The sequence below is a fragment of the Bubalus bubalis genome, chromosome 8 (genome assembly GCF_019923935.1).
Source record: "Bubalus bubalis isolate 160015118507 breed Murrah chromosome 8, NDDB_SH_1, whole genome shotgun sequence".
NCBI classification, from domain to species: Eukaryota; Metazoa; Chordata; class Mammalia; order Artiodactyla; family Bovidae; genus Bubalus; species Bubalus bubalis.
The window spans coordinates 78,481,658-78,498,500 of NC_059164.1; the positions used below are offsets into that span (position 1 = coordinate 78,481,658).

Genomic DNA, 16,843 nt, shown 5'->3' on the forward strand with positions numbered 1-16,843 from the left:
AGAAATATCAAAGTTGAACACCAGAGTGGCCTGGGGCAGGGGGACATTGATTGTAATGATGATGCCAGTGCCATTCAAAAGAATGAGCAAAAGACACAGAAAACAAACTTACGGTGACCAAAAGGGAGCAAGGGGAAGTATAAATTAGGAGTTTGGGATTAACATATACACACTCTTATATGTAAAATAAACAACAAGGGCCTACTGTATAGCACAGGGAACTCTATTCAATATCTTGTAATAACCTATAATGAAAGAGAATGTAAAAACAAAGAATATATATGTGTGTGTGTGTGTGTGTGTGACTGAATCACTTTGCTGCACACCTGAAACCGACTCAACATTGTAAATCCACTATATTTCAGTTTAAAAAAATTTAAATTAAAAAAAAAGTAAGGGAGCCAAAAAGAAAAAGTGAGACCTCATTTGTAGGACACTTATGTTGTGTCACTCAATGTTCAAACTCAACTTTATTCAAGTTATAGGCTTCATAACATGAATTGTCAAAGCTGATCAAAGGCAGACAGGAACAAATGGTTTGAATCATAGAAAATGCTGGATTTTAGGACCAAAAGACACTTTAACCTTGGTGGGTGAAGTGGAGTTCATCTCATCCAGAACCTCACATTTTACAGATGAGAAAAGTAAAGCCTAAAGAGCTGTTTTCAGAAACTCTGGGGTCCCATGCAGGTTCTCTGAAGATAATCTGAACTGGTAATTTCCATACTTTGTGTAGACATCCCAGTCAGTTCAACCTGTCCTTCCGTGTGGTATCCATAGACTTGCTTTCATTGGGAGGAACGAAGCACAACCAGAGGCTGTGTGGTTCCTTTTCCAGTGGCCAAACCCACAGTATCTTCAGCCTCTCATGATGTTACTCCCTGTGCTTAGAGTATATTTCTGTAAAACCATGAGAACAAGAATCCTAAGGACATTGCTGTCTCCTTATGTAGAGCTTAATGCTTCTTTTCTATTGAATAATACAGACAAATTGTCCCCCCAGGACATTAGATATGCTCCTTTCATATTTAACTTATTTTGGAAAAGTTTGACACCCTCAGAAGGGTTAAATTTCTAGAGTACTGAGAAGTGTGCCTGGGATACAAAGTCTTAATTATCATGGAGTAGAGTCTTAAAAGATCTAATTCCAGTTAAATCTAAAGAGCATGACACTTTAAAAGGGCCTCTTATTTTCCCCTTTGCTGAGCCGGAGACCCCTAGCAAAACTGGGAGATTTTCTTCTGAAAGACAGCTATTTAGATAATAATAGTTCCTTGATGGACATCTCTGTTATCACTTAAAATAAGGATGATTTAAAGAATGAGGGAAAGTGTGAGTCAGACACATCTTGCCAAGGATCATAAGAGACAACCTAGAAAACACTCTAGCCTGTAGTTAACAGTCATCATAATAATTACAAGGATTATGATGATGATGGTACTAGAGAAAAAGTCCACACCAGCTCCTGGAAGACACACCTAAGCTCAGTGTGCCAGCCTGCTGTCGATAAAGGATTTGAGCTGGTTCTTCAAGTAACGTTTACAAAATATCAATTAAAACAGAAACCCCATCTCTCTTTGGCCCAGAATTCCAGATGTACCCTGTCTTTGTTATAAATGTCCTCCATACCACCTGTAAAAGGGCTCAACATGAAGCAGGATGAAACTGGGGAATCTAACGTCCTGTTTCTTATCAATTATTTCCACCCAGTTTCTGAAGCCTCCTGCTGCAAGGTTTCTCACTTAAATAACAAATCCTGGCTTGGGGGCTCTTGAGATATTTTATATATCTGTTTACTTAAATTGTGGAAATTTCTAGGCAAATGATACAAGCACAGGCTTGTTTGTTCAATTAATTAAATCAGCAGTTCTAACTGAATCCTGGTTACTATTTACTGTCTTTTTCCTTATACCTGGTGGATATCTTGGCTCAAATCAATAAGTTCCTACCAAAGGTTGTCATGGTTGATAGAATTCTGTGTTATCGGAAAAGGTGACATCAAGGAACAAATGTCACAGGACTCGGGAATTTTCTAGATACCGTTGGTTCATGCGAGTTGTGTTTCAACATCTTTCTAGTTTGCAGTGTATTTTCTTCTTGGAAAAGGACATTATGTTACCATTTTGCCTGCTGTTTATGGGTGGGGGGGGGGGGTATCGGTAATTGATCAAATTCCAAAAAATTCAGATCTGTTAGGATGAGTGGAAAGTTGGCAAAAATGTCAGAGAAATCCGACTTTGAAATTTTTGTCCCCACACCCCTATGTTTTCTTTTATCATAGCAATGCAGTACTGAACTAACACTGAAGAAAATCATGCCCTTGAATTTACTTTCAGGAAAAAAAAAAAATTCCATCCACTTTACTAAGATCAGAAGAAGTCACTAATCTCTTTAGTTTGTCCGAAGAGGTGGGGGGTGGATGACTCCTAGATGGTACTAAGGGTGTCAGGAGAGCTGAACTCAGGCTGGCTCTACAACATCCCCCTCCTGATGGGGTCTTGAGGATGTACAAGGATGCAGTGAAAGCCGCGTGTCTTTGGCCTTGACCATCCAGAGCTCTAGTAGCAATAGCAGTAGCAGGAATAAGCATGTTGGTCATAAGGGCCAACATTTACTGAGAACTTAGAACGTGACAGGTCCCTGCTAAATGCTTTATGTACATTTTCTTATTAAACATTAAATAGTACAGCACTGCTTTTTCATCTCTGCCTAAAGAGCCTGGAAGCAAAGCAGACTTTTAACTATCTAGTTTACCCAGAATTAAATCTAAGTCTAAGACCTTGCCACTCGGAAGATACAGAGCAGCTGATCAAAAGCACTCTCCCCACTGCCAGGAGAGAAGGAGGAGGAGGCTGAGACAGCACAGCCTCTGGTCCTATGGGTCTGGCTGGATTGGCCTCCCCTATGACTTGTTCCATCAAAAGGAAGCAAGACCATCAAAAGGGAAAAGGGAGCAACTTATTATCTTAGGAAGTGAAAGTTGCTCAGTTGTGTCTGACTTTTTGCGACTCCATGGACCATACAGCCCATGGAATGCTCCAAGCCAGGTTACTGGAGTGGGTAGCCTTTTCCCTCTCCAGGGGGTCTTCCCAATCCAGGGATTGAACCCGGGCCTCCTGCATTGCAGGTGGATTTTTTACCAGCTGAGCCACTTTAGGGAAGGAAGGGAGAAAAAGACAGTGTCTGCTCACTTTGTTACCTCAAAAGCAATTAGGACATGCTTAAGAAAACTGGGCCCCATCAACTGTCCCAGAATCTGACCACTGAGACTAGCTCTCTGTCCCCACACTTCCATCTTCCAGGCAGCAGATTAGGAAGCATCACTGCTGGACAATCTCCTTCCTGCACCCACAGCTGTTTTCTCATCAAGGTGGTATCTCTGTGGACTTTATAAGGGAAGATGCAACTATTGGTTCCTCTAGTAACAAGTCCTTATACATGCATTAATAAATCTATAACATGCATTATGTATATTAAAATATAAGTTAATACATACTAATTACATTAATAACTAGTTTTCTAAAAATTACATAACAGTAATTTTTTTTTTTACTGATTTTGTTTTTACTCATAAACTTTGTAGTCACTGGGAGAAGAAGAGAAAGAAGATTTCTCTATTACACATTGCAAAAAGGGAGGTGCCTTTGTGTGGGATATATGGATTCCATTTAGACAACAAGAAAAGCTGCTAAAAATAATCATTTTAGATATCCTCTGCATAAATGGAATTAAAATACTTAAAACTGATAACAGGTTTTTAGAAACAGGTTTGTCAGCTGCCTTGTGGATCAGGGGTACTGTCTACCCATTCCTTTTCTCTTTCTTGCCCTTGGACAGAGGAGCCTGCAGGGCTGCGGTCCATGGGGTCACAAAGAATTTGACATGACTAAAGTCATGCAGCAGCAGCAGCAGCCCTTGTTCCTAAAGCATTAAAGGCACTTTTTCTATACAAGGGTGAATTGGGACAGGAAGAAGCCCCATGCTATGGGATGTGGTCATTTGTATTCAAGTGCTTATTTGAACCTATAGTATGTTTAAGAATTCGTTAATAACAGTGAATTGCACATTGTGGTTGCTTGAATGGACTGTCTTTCACATTTTTCGACTCTTCTTGATCTTGAAATCCTAATCTATTAGTATTAAGTTATATTTACAATACTGAGTGGAGACCACTTTTAGCAAATTATATTTTTGCAGTCTTATCAGGAAAGAAAAAAATAATTTTTTGTCATAAAACAATTGCATTGTTCTTCTATAAAACATAACACTGTTCCAGTTGTCAAAGGACACAACTGACATGTATTGTGAATATTTGCTTGGCTTTTCCTTTTGTTGACTTTACTGGAATTTCCTCCCCCAAAATGAATATGCAGAAGCGGTCTTCCATAGTTTACTTTGAATTGAGACTAATGTGTCCACTAACTTTTTGTTTTTAATAGTGGTGAGTATCATGTTATTATTTATGGTATTTTTAAGCAATCTTTTTCAAATTTTGAAAAATACAAGTGCATATCTCTTTGATTTTCTGAACTTGATAGGAATGGTTGAAATCACTGTGGAAAATATTGTTTTAACTAACACATATAAAAGCATATATTGTTTAAACTGATAATAAATAATACACCAATTATATACATATAGCTCTGGGAATTATTATGAGTTATCACAGTGAAAACGTCTGACCGCTAGCCAATTCTAGAAAAGAATCATCATTGGCATCCAGAAGCTCTCCCTGGGCACCCCCATCCTAATACTCAAGGGTAAACAGCTTCCTGACTGTCCCAATGCTAAAGTTCAGGTTTGTCTGTTATTGGACTTTAATAGTATATTATATTCTTTCACACCAGGCTTCTTATCCTCAACATTATGTTTGTGAGATTTTTCCACATTATGGTTTGTTCATTTTTATAGCTGTTCACTATTTCATTATATAAATTGTTAATCCATCCTACTCTTGATAGATACTTGGTTGTGGGTCAATTTTAACATGCATGAATAATCTTCCTCTGAATATTCTAGTATATTCTGACTGATGTGGCAATATTATAGGGTACATATCAAGGAAAGGAATTGCTGGATCATTAGGGTGTGCATCTGTTTGAGTAGGTAACGCCTAGCTGTTTGCCAGTGAAGTTGGGCCAACTTATACTCAGGTCGTTTGAGAGTTCCTGTTGCTCCATATCCTCATTGATACATGGTGCTGTCAGTGTTTTTAACTTTAGCCATTCTACTGAGTTTTTAAAAATTAATTAATCAAGTATGACATTGTGTTAGTTTCAGCTGTGCAGTGCTGTGATTCACTTATCTATACATACATTTTTCTGATTATTTGAAGTCATGTAAAGATAAATATTTTATGATATCACTTGTATGTGGAATCTAAGAAATAATACAAGTGATGCTATATGCAAGACAGAAATAGACTCACAGACATAGAAAACAAATTTATAGATACCAAATGAGGAAGGGTGGGGATAAATTAGGAATATGGAGTAACAGATATAAACTACTATATACAAAGTAGATAAGCAATCAGGATTTATTGTATAGCACCGAGAACTGTATTCAATATCATGAATATACATTTAATATCATGTAATAACATTCTAGTGGGTGTTTAATGATAATTCATTAAGGCTTTAATTTGCACAGCAGACTAAAATTAAAAAATAAGTTACCTGAAAAAATACTTGGAATATATAAGTTAAAATATTGGTGTTGGTTAGATTTGATAGCTTGGATATAGGGAATGACTATTTTTTTTTAAAAATAGCCTCAACTTTTCAATCCATGGATATAAATTCCTTTTACAAAGACATAAATAGGAAATAAAAATAAGAAAGTCATTTTCAAATTTCTTGAAATGCTGTTTCTCCATTAAAACAAATACCTTCTCTCTCTTTTGTTAAAGAAATCAACAATAGCCCTTGAATTCTCCATATAAGAAAATCCTCTTTCTGGCTTACTTCACTCTGTATAATAGGCTCCAGTTTCATCCACCTCATTAGAACTGATTCAAATGTATTCTTTTTAATGGCTGAGTAATACTCCATTGTGTATATGTACCACAGCTTTCTTATCCATTCATCTGCTGATGGACATCTAGGTTGCTTCCATGTCCTGGCTATTATAAACAGTGCTGCGATGAACATTGGGGTACACGTGTCTCTTTCAATTCTGGTTTCCTCGGTGTGTATGCCCAGCAGTGGGATTGCTGCGTCATAAGACAGTATACTAATGCATATATATGGAATTTAGAAAGATGGTAACAATACCCCTGTATACGAGACAGCAAAAGAGACACTGATGTATAAAACAGTCTTTTGGACTCTGTGGGAGAGGGAGAGGGTGGGATGATTGGGGAGAATGGCATTGAAGCATGTATAATATCATATATGAAATGAGTCGCCAGTCCAGGTTCGATGCACGATACTGGATGCTTGGGGTTGGTGCACTGGGACTACCCAGAGGGATGGTATGGGGAGGGAGGAGGGAGGAGGGTTCAGGATGGGGAACACGTGTATACCTGTGGCGGATTCATGTTGATATATGGCAAAACCAATACAATATTGTAAAGTTAAAAAATAAAATAAAAAGAAAACATTTCTAAAAAGAAGAAAATCCTCAGTTCCTGAGGATTAATGTGTACATTAAATGATGAACCTTCATCTTCAGTAGCTATTTCTGTCCAACTCTTATCTTCTTTGGGTAGCACAGTTCATGGTGTATATTTTTCATATCCAGGGTGCATCCTGGAAGGCTCCCGTTGAGGCATTTTGACTCATCAGATAATACTTGGTCTCTACACACTTTATGCATGTGTGCATTTCCCCCCATTTGAGTATAAACTGAGAGCAGGGACCGAATGACCATATATTATGTTTCTTGAAATTGCCACAAATGTTTAAATCGTAATGGGTTCTTAGTAAATGGATTTTTCAATAAAATATATATCAAATGAACATTTCATTGAAATATTCATCTGTGTGGTTATACATGTAGCTCTGAAAAATTGAGATCCAATATGGTAAATTTGTAAAAGGCCTAAGTCAGTTAAAAATTCATGGGAAATATTCTTTAGCTGCAGAGATGATGAAAATGGGATTTGAAACTGAACCATCTTATCAGCTAGGGTCCTGACAGTTTCATGGAGTGGATATTTACAGAGGTATGGACAAGGTCAAGGGCTTGGAAAGTGAGAGTCAGACTTCTAGGAACAGCAAAAGTTTGAGGAGGTTACCACCTCTAGCTTGAGGGTACAAACAGAGGGGAAGGGGTCAGTGAGGGAAGAGGGGTCACGCTCTGGGAGTTTTCCCTATTTTCCATGGGGAAAGTGCCATCAGCAGAACTCTAGCTAGTGAAAGGGAGTGAGGGGAATTAATACCATGACTTCTCTCCTCTCTGCCACCAGCTCCTGCCCCTGGATCTCATTAATGGAATCCAGAGGAAGGGTGAGCCTGCTGATTCAGACCACAGAGTCCAGCCTTCAGGGCATGCAGTGGTTCTGGGGTGAAGGGTGGCAGGTGGAATAACCAGCACAACCATCTGTACACCGCAGAGCCGTGTGATGTTTCTGGGCAGAACTCATCTGAAAGCTCACTTTGAATAGAGGAGAAGACCATGTCAGGACTATGCAAATTTCCAGTGATGTCTAGTGTATTAGTTGTGGACATTTAGTTATCTGTTTCTGTCATTGTATGGAAAGCAACATTTTTTATTATAAATTTTGGTTTACTAAAGCTGTGCTTATTGAGTAATTAATTAGTTGATTAAAAATATATTATAAGGGGGAACGCCCCTTAGTTGTCTGTTAAGCCATTATTTGAATATGAAGAGTGTCTACTTGTTATGGAAAGAACAAAATTAAACAAAAAATTAACTTGCTATGTAGGAAAACACCCGATATTTCAGTCTTCTGGGAGTTGAAACTCTCATGCGTACCCCAAACTGTCAGGGGTATGTGTAACATTTCCAGTGTCCTAAACAATATGAAAGCAAATGGTATAATCCACCCTATAAACCTTGCTTAATGCTCTCATAATGGGTAATGCAAGTGATTAAACACTGTGATTTTAATCTTGGCGTTTTAGTAACCCAATAAGATAGATGAAAAGGCAGTAACAAATTCAATACTATATAATGATATTTCATTCTAACTAAGAAGTCCAGTTATTCTCTGCAATACATGTTTTTGTTTCTAAGTTTATCATAGTTTAAAATGCTCTAATATTAATCCTCTGTGCTTTTCATGTAATAGATTTTCATGACTTTATAAAAGAATTAATCTGAGGTTAAACTATTTCCACAAACAAACTCAAAATATTGCTTTATTGTCTTTGGGGAGAACATGAAAATAATTCCCACCTGCTTTCTTGTCCAAAGCTATACTTCATTTATGCATTGGGTAACATGGAAGCAAAATGGCAGCCACTCATTGGGTCTTCATGCCCTTGGGAAGACAAAGAGGTGGAAGTGCTATAGGGGATGCTATCCCTGGGTGGGCAGGTTGGGGTCCTATATGCATAAGCCAAGATGCAGAGGTCATAAAATGACAACTCCTCCCCCTAGTGATGCTTTGGTTGCCCAGACAACCCTCTCCAGCTTGGGCATCTTCTTGCTAGATAGTCGTTGTATGTATGAGGGGTCACAGCCATATGTCTATACTCTTTGGCTACAACATAAATAGCATGGGATCTCTGTTCTGGGAGCAGTTCTAAATTTTAGTCTTCCTCCTGGGATGTTTGTTGTTTGTTTTTTTCCTCCATGGCTTGTGCTTGTTTTCCAACCACTGAGGCACACACAGACCCAGAACAGAGAGAGAAGAGAAAACTACAAAGACAGAAAGTCATGAGAGGCTAACAGTAATCTTTAATTCAAGCTGTGTGTATCCACTAAAAATATAAACCAGGAAAGTAACACTATAATTTTTTCCTGATGCTCCTACAGTTTGTGAAATAATATATATCATTTATATGGAAAATTTGGTGACTGCCTTCCTCGCATGTCACATCTTCCTTCAGGAGAATTTACCCCCCTGGTCACCATCTTGAATGGGTCTTTCGTACAGAGGTGATACACATCGGCCTATTAAAGGTGGTAAGCTTAGCCTTCCCTCTCAAATTTTCTTTATAGTTAAAATAACTAACAAATGACCTGGATGCCAAGAATTTGAAAGTGCCTCTCTTAGGTAATGTTAAAAGTAGCTTTATCGAAAAACTATAGTTTGTATATATTTATCTGCTGCCAGTGCAGGAGATATAAGAGATGTGGGTTCGATCCCTGGGTTGGGAAGATCCCCTGGAGGATGACATGGCAACCCACTCCAGTATTCTTGCCTGGAGAATCCTGAGGACAGAGGAGCCTGGTGCGCTGCGGTCCATGGGGTCTCAAATAGACATGACTGAAGCGACTTAGCATGCACGCAAAGCACACATGTGCATGTCAGGTGGCTGTGGGGGCCATAGTAGTTCAAGGCTGGATGCTCAGTGTTGATGGCTTAGAAACTCATTTTTGTCTGGCTTCAGCACTAGAGAAATGTCACAATAGCCTGGCTCACGAGAGTCTGATGTAGAGACAGAATGAGTAAGTCATCAATTTTCAGTGAGAAATTGAACAGCAAGGGAATGAGAACACCAGTCTCCAAAAGTCTTGTCATTTAGACATTTGTTTGCTCACATGAAAAAGTTCTGTTGGGTGGTTCTGACAACCACCAAGAACATCAGTGGCCTACAGCATTTACTTACCTAGTGCGCAGTGCTGGCCATGGCAGAGGCCTGGCAGGGAGATGCCGTTCTTCCATTTCCTGTATAAAGAAACATGCCTCAGTGAGAGAGCCAGGAATGAGCCTGAGTGTAAGTCCAGTTCCTTCCAAGCTCTTGCATTTAATGATAACTGAGTTCATGTTCTTAACCGCCTTATGTGGTTTTATGATTTTGAGTGGAGGGTACTGGGAAATCCAAGGAGATGCTCCCGGGGTCCTGTCAGATTGGGGAACAAAGCAGACAGGTATGTTTCTATCATAAGATTTGCTTTGAAAACAGGGTTCCAATATTTGTGCTTGAAAATCACATAGTATTCTGTATTTGCCATCCCTACTCCAGTACTTTGGCCATCTCATGCGAAGAGTTGACTCATTGGAAAAGACTCTGATGCTGGGAGGGATTGGGGGCAGGAGGAGAAGGGGACGAAAGAGGATGAGATGGCTGGATGGCATCACTGACTCGATGGACGTGAGTCTGGGTGAACTCCGGGAGTTGGTGATGGACGGGGAGGCCTGGCGTGCTGTGATTCATGGGGTCACAAAGAGTCGGACACGACTGACTGAACTGAACTGAATATGCATGTATGATTACGTGCTTATATAAGTAATATGTGGGCTTCCCAGGTGGCTAAGTTGTAAAGATTCTGCCTGCCAGTGCAGGAGATGCAGGCGTAATTCCTGGTCAGGAAGATCCTCTGTAGGAGGAAATGGCAACCCACTCCAGTATTCTTGCTTGGAAAATTCCATGGACAGAGGAGCCTGGCGGGCTACAGTCTATAGGGTTGCAAAGAGTCAGACATGACTGAGCAACTGCGTATACACACATGTGAGTATATATATGTACATATATACATATCTATCTCTACTGTGTACATGTATATATTAGGGGTAGAATATATTAGTATAATTTATGATATTAGTATGTATGTATTTAATATTTGTTAGGTGCTAGGCTCAGTACATGAGGCTTTAGTTATATTCACTTGCCAGCCCTCCCAAGACGTAGGTATCCCCCTATTGGATGATTTAGAACAAGTAAAAGTGTTAGTTGCTCAGTCATGTACGACTCTTGGTGATTCTGATAGCTTACGGTGAATGGTGTAGGATTCGTCATCTCTGAAGAACGTTTAGCTTTGGGACCAGGAACCAGGCTTGATCACTCAAGAGTTTTGATGTAGCAGAGTTTTGTTAAAGTATAAAAAGGGACAGAGAAAGCTTCTGACACAGACATCAGAAGTGGGGCGGAGAGTGCCCCCTTCACTAGTCTTAGCAAGGGAGCTATATACTTTTTAATTGGTTATTACAATAAATCAAAAGAATGTCTCAAGGTGGTAAAGATCTTACCAGACCCACTCCCACCATTTACATTTTAAGATGATAGGATTCAGTTCAGTTCAGTCACTCAGTCGTGTCCGACTCTCTGCAACCCCATGAACTGCAGCATGCCAGGAGAAGGCAATGGCACCCCACTCCAGTACTCTTGCCTGGAAAATCCCATGGACAGAGGAGCCTGGTAGGCTGTAGTCCATGGGGTTGCTAAAAGTCGGACACGGCTGAGTGACTTCACTTTCACTTTTTACTTTCATGCATTGCAGAAGGAAATGGCAACCCACTCCAGCATTCTTGCGTGGAGAGTCCCAGGGACAGGGGAGCCTGGTGGGCTGCAGTCTATGCGATCCCACAGAGTTGGACACGACTGAAGCGACTTAGCAGCAGCAGCAGCAGCAGCAGGCCTCCCTGTCCATCATCAACTACCGAAGCTTACTCAAACTCATGTCCATTGAGTTGGTGATGCCATCCAACCATCTCATCCTCTGTCGTCCCCTTCTCCTCTCTCCTTCAGTCTTTCCCAACATCAGGGTATTTTCAAATGAGTCAGCTCTTTGCATCAGATGGCCAAAGTTCTGGAGTTTCAGCTTCAGCATCAGTCCTTCCAATGAACAGTCATTCCTTTAGGATGGACTGGTTGGATCTCCTTGCAGTCCAAGGCACTCCCAAGAGTCTTCTCCAACACCACAGTTCAGAAGCATTTCTTTGGCGCTCATCTTTCTTTTTGGTCCACCTCTCACACCCATACATGACTACTGGAAAAACCATAGCCTTGACTAGACGGACCTTTGTTGGCAAAGTAATGTCTTTGCTTTTTAATATGCTGTCTAGGTTGGTCATAGAATTTCTTCCAAGGAGCAAGTGTCTTTTTATTTCATGGCTGTAGTCGTCATCTGGAGTGATTTTGGAGCCCCCGCAAAATAAAGTCTGCCACTGTTTCCCCATCTATTTGCCATGAAGTGATGGGACCAAGTTTTCTGAATGTTGAGCTTTAAGCCAACTTTTTCCCTCTCCTCTTTCATTTTCATCAAGAGGCTCTTTAGTTCTTCTTCGCTTTCTGCCATAAGGGTGGTGTCGTCTGCATATCTGAGGTTATTGATATTTCTTCCGGCAACCTTGATTCCAGCTTGCGCTTCCTCCATCCCAGCGTTTCTCATGATGTACTCTGCATATAAGTTAAATAAGCAGAGTGACAGTATACAGAAATAGATGTTTTTCTGGAACTCTCTTGCTTTTTTGATGATCTAACAGAGGTTGGCAATTCGATCTCTGGTTCCTCTGCCTTTTCTAAAACCAGCTTGAACATCTAGAAGTTCAACGTTCATATATTGTTGGCTTAGAGAATTTTGTGCATTACTTTACTAGCATGTGGGATGAGTGCAATTGTGTGATAGTTTGAGCATTCTTTGGCGTTGCCTTTCTTTGGGATTGGAATGAAAACTGACCTTTTCCAGTCCTGTGGCCACTGCTGAGTTTTCCAAATTTGCTGGCATATTCAGTGCAGCACTTTCACAGCATCATCTTTTAGGATTTGAAACAGCTCCACTGGAATTCCATCACCTCCACTAGCTTTGTTTGTAGTGATGCTTCCTAAGGCCCACTTGACTTCACATCCCAGGATGTCTGGCTCTAGGTGAGTGATCACACCATTGTGATTATCTGAGTCGTGAAGATTTTTTTTGTATAATTCTTCTGTGTATTCTTGCCACCTCTTCTTAGTATCTTCTGCTTCTGTGAGGTCCATACCATTTCTGTCCTTTATCGAGCCCATCTTTGCATGAAATGTTCCCTTGCTATCTCTAATTTTCTTGAAGAGATCTCTAGTCTTTCCCATTCTATTTTTTTTTCCTCTATTTCTTTGCACTGATCACTGAGATGACAGGATTAGAACTAATAGTAGAAAGATCTTATAGACCCACTCTGGTAATACTATACATTTTAAGATAACAGGATTAGTCAGAAAGTTTTCAAGAAGGAGAAACTGTCCTCAAACAGGATACATTGTTGTTGTATAATCATTGGTACAGAGTTTAAGCTGAGTTGTTTTGTTGTGAAATCATCAGCTCTGGGCTTAAAGAAAAAAAAGTTTTATGTGACTAAAATTAAGAAATATAGAAAAAATGTTTGTCCTTTTCTCTTCCTTGAGAATTGAGACCCTTATCTCCTCCTTGAGAGCCCCAGACCCCTTCTCCTCCTCAGGGACCCTGGACTTCTTATTAACCTGCCTAGTGATTGACTGTCTCAATTCCATGGACTGTAGCCCGCCAGGCTCCTCTGCCCATGGAATTCTCCAAGCAAGAGTACTGGAGTGGATGTCCATTCCCTTCTCCAGGGGATCTTCCCGACCCAGGGATTGAACCTGAGTCTTCTGCACTGCAGGCAGCCTGTTTACCACATGAGCCACCAAGAGGGGTTCATATCACAGCCAAGATCACACAGCTTCTTGTCCCTTTCTTGTCAGTTCCGTTCATCCACAAGCCCTTCCATAGTACCACTGCTTTGATGATCTGAGTCAGTTGTCTCCAGAATTCCTGATGACCCCACCCAGAGTGACCCTCATTAACCATTTTCCTGTTGTATCCAGGGGGTGGCTGTCCTTTGTCTATTAGATCTTTTCTTTAGGGCAGTTGACACCTTGCAGCTTTCATAATTGCATACCTGCTTGAAAACATGTCCCGCTGTCTCATTGAGAAAGAGGTGACCCCAAATCTTCCCTGTATTGTCTCTGAAGGGGAGTGACATGCAAGCATATGACGTTCACCAGAGTGTGTGGAGTTGCCTGACTTTATCTCCACATCTTGGAGGCAACAACCCTCTTTTCTGCTGTTGCCCCACACTGGTGTGGAAGTGAGGATGGAGCCTGGGTGTTCCTTTTGGGAAAGAGGTGCCCAGGTCTTGATTCATTACTCATAGAATAGTTATCCTCAGTCTTCTGTGGAAACAGGTCAAATGAAAGTGAAGGGGATGGTGCGCATGTTGACATCCACAAATTTGTGAGAAGAGAAAAGCGAGTGTTTTTCTGCTCCTTTGGGACTGGTGACCACCTCAGCCTGACATCTATAATGTTCATATTGTTCTAAATGCTGGTTCCCCTCCCCCCATCTATTATTCTTCAATGGAATCTAAGCTGCTAGGAATATTACTACCATTTTCAATTCTGGAACTTGAGAAAGATTACAGGGACCAATTTTTTGCCTCACAAAAAAACCGATAAGCACTGACATCACCTTCACTGATTCAGAGTGAGTTCTTCATGGATCATAAGAAAAGCTTGTCTAGGAGGTATCATCTCATGGATCTCGAAATGCCTGCTTCTCTACTGACATGTCTGTTCTTGTGGCATCTGTCTCTCCTCATAAATCCACAAGTGAGCCGTATTTCGTAATAATCACTTGGGAATCAGATTGGAAGGATTGATTTTCCTCTCCGGTAGAAAATGAAGGACTGAATTTGAGAGTCCCATGTTCTCTAAAGTAGCAGCAGGTCTAAACGGAGCTTCAGATTTAACCAATGACACGGAGCTAATTTATTTTGTAGGAAAGAGCTAAAATAGGATGGACTAATAGATCCTGCCAATTTCTGTTTTCTAAGTGATTATGGAAAGCCTCAAGTTGTTTGGAAAAGACATAACTATTTTCAGGTGGTGACTTCTCACCCTGCCCACATGTAAATTTAGAAAACTCTGGATTTGTAGTTTATTTCTCCAGAAGTGGCAACTTAAGAACAAATAAAAAGCCTCTTTTTTTTTTTTTTTTTTTAAGTTCAAAATGGTAAAAAAAAGTAAGGAGAAAGTCAGGAGAATCCCCTCTCTCTCGTGTATTTTAACCTCTTTGATTTTCTACTGGGAGAAAATTCACAGTATGAGCTTTGGTTTCATTTAATTCAGTGCCTGCTCTGTGCACTTGGAAGAAGGGCTTCTCCCAGGATTCCATTCTAATGGCATTGGGGCCAGAGCCCCGGCTGTGTGTGCCTTTGCTGGGGAGGCGGGATGAGAAATTGTTTCTCCTCCCTTTCCTTTCACTCCTAGAGCCAGTGCCCTGAGAGGAGTTTGCAGTCAGTACATCCCGCTCTATCACAGCCTCGCCTTTTTATGGCCATATTCTCTGTGAATGAAAAAAGAGAAAGTACAAGTGTTTAGCCTGTCAGAGCCAGTTCACTGGATTATCCACACAAAACGTTTTCTATTAGAGGAGGGACAGGGCAGTGAGGGGATGTTCCACAGACTGGCCATTCTACAAACTTCTGTGCGCAGGGTGTGGGGCCGGCTCTGGGAAGGGAATCCCTGGAGTGGGTGGGGTATGGTGGCAGCAAGGTGTGCCTTAGAATTTATTTGCATCAGCCAAAAGCTTACACTCTGCCTTTGCTCCTTACAACTAGGACATGAGCTGAATCTTTTCCAACTTTCTGTCCCTGCACTTCATTACTGATTGTTCACTGAATGTGGCCAATCAGGAAGCCATATGCAAAAAAAGTATGAGAGAAAGCTGCCTCCTATGGCCGCCTTCAAAACAGGGAAATACATGGTAGAAAATGATTTTACTCACCACTGCAAGACCCAGAGCACTAAAGCCGGAGCATGGCCTTATAGACTGTCAATTTCATGCTTCTTACAGACTCTTGCAATTAGACTTTTTTCTTATTTGTAGGTATCTGCCTTGTGCATGCTCAGACTTCCAAACCAGCCAAATCTTCCTTTTCTTTCTCTCTCCTTTTTTTTCTTTCCTTCCACCCTTCCTTCCTTTCTCCCTTTCTTACTTTCTCTTCCCTTCCTCTCTTCCTCCCTTCCTTCCTTTCTTTTTCTTTCTTTCTTTTTTTTTTAATGCAACACTGTGATGGTGAGAGGTAAGTTCAGCAGTGAAATTAACATTCACATCAAATGGAAAATAGAATCACAACTACCTCAAGCTCAGATGCCTGTTTAGAATTTCTTCTCATGAAGAAAACCAAAGGCTTTATTTTCCTGTATTGCGAGTGCCAGAAAATTTCTCAAAGGTCAAATGTCTTTGCCTAAACAATTGTATAGTAGCATTCTGCCTGCATTATGTCACTGTGATCTTTAAGGTCCTAGTACTAGAAATGTAAATGCCTGATATTTTTTCCCCCAAGACACCTTGAAATCGTGCTTATTTTCTTTCACAGACAGCCTCTGCCTGTGGAGCTCTTGTCTCATGTATACCTGTTGTGTCTGCTTTTCTTTTTACCTAGGCCTTCTGCCTTATCTAGTAGCCCCACGTATTCTGACCTGCCCTTCATCAGGATCTCCCCACATCGGAACCCTGCTGCAGCTTCCGAATCCCCCTTCAGCCCCCCGCATCCCTACATCAACCCCTACATGGACTACATCCGGTCCCTGCACAGCAGCCCATCCCTCTCCATGATCTCGGCCGCTCGTGGGCTGAGCCCCACAGATGGTGAGTTTCAGACCGGCCTGTCCTGCTTCCGCACATCATGGGACGTGGTAAAGAGTAACTGATGTGTTTGTGTTCTGTGTGCCAGGGGCTGTGCTAAGTGCTGTGATTGCATGCTCTTTTTTCAGCGTTATGACACCTCCATGAGGGTGAGGATATAATCTCCATTTTCAGATGAGGATTTGGCAGAGGGGCCAAGTAACTTGCAACCTGGTTCCTTGGCTAGTAAGTGACAGAGGTGGAACTTAAGAGCCAGAATGTTGTGACGCCCACATCCTCTTATTCACTACGCTGTTTTGTGGCTCTATTTAGACTGACCCTATTGCCATTCCTATATTGTACTTGT

The 16,843-nt window shown here is 40.9% G+C and overlaps 1 protein-coding gene across 7 annotated transcripts in view; it reads left to right on the forward strand.

The window, feature by feature from the left end:
* The window catches only part of GLI3 (GLI family zinc finger 3), a 318,757-nt gene that overhangs the window by 197,005 nt on the left and 104,909 nt on the right, over positions 1–16,843 (forward strand). For all 7 annotated transcript variants that reach the window (XM_025291389.2, XM_025291388.2, XM_025291391.2 and 4 more), the window contains one exon: positions 16,295–16,500. In XM_025291389.2, the coding sequence (XP_025147174.1) occupies positions 16,295–16,500 (206 nt within the window). The remainder of the gene's footprint in view (positions 1–16,294; positions 16,501–16,843) is intronic.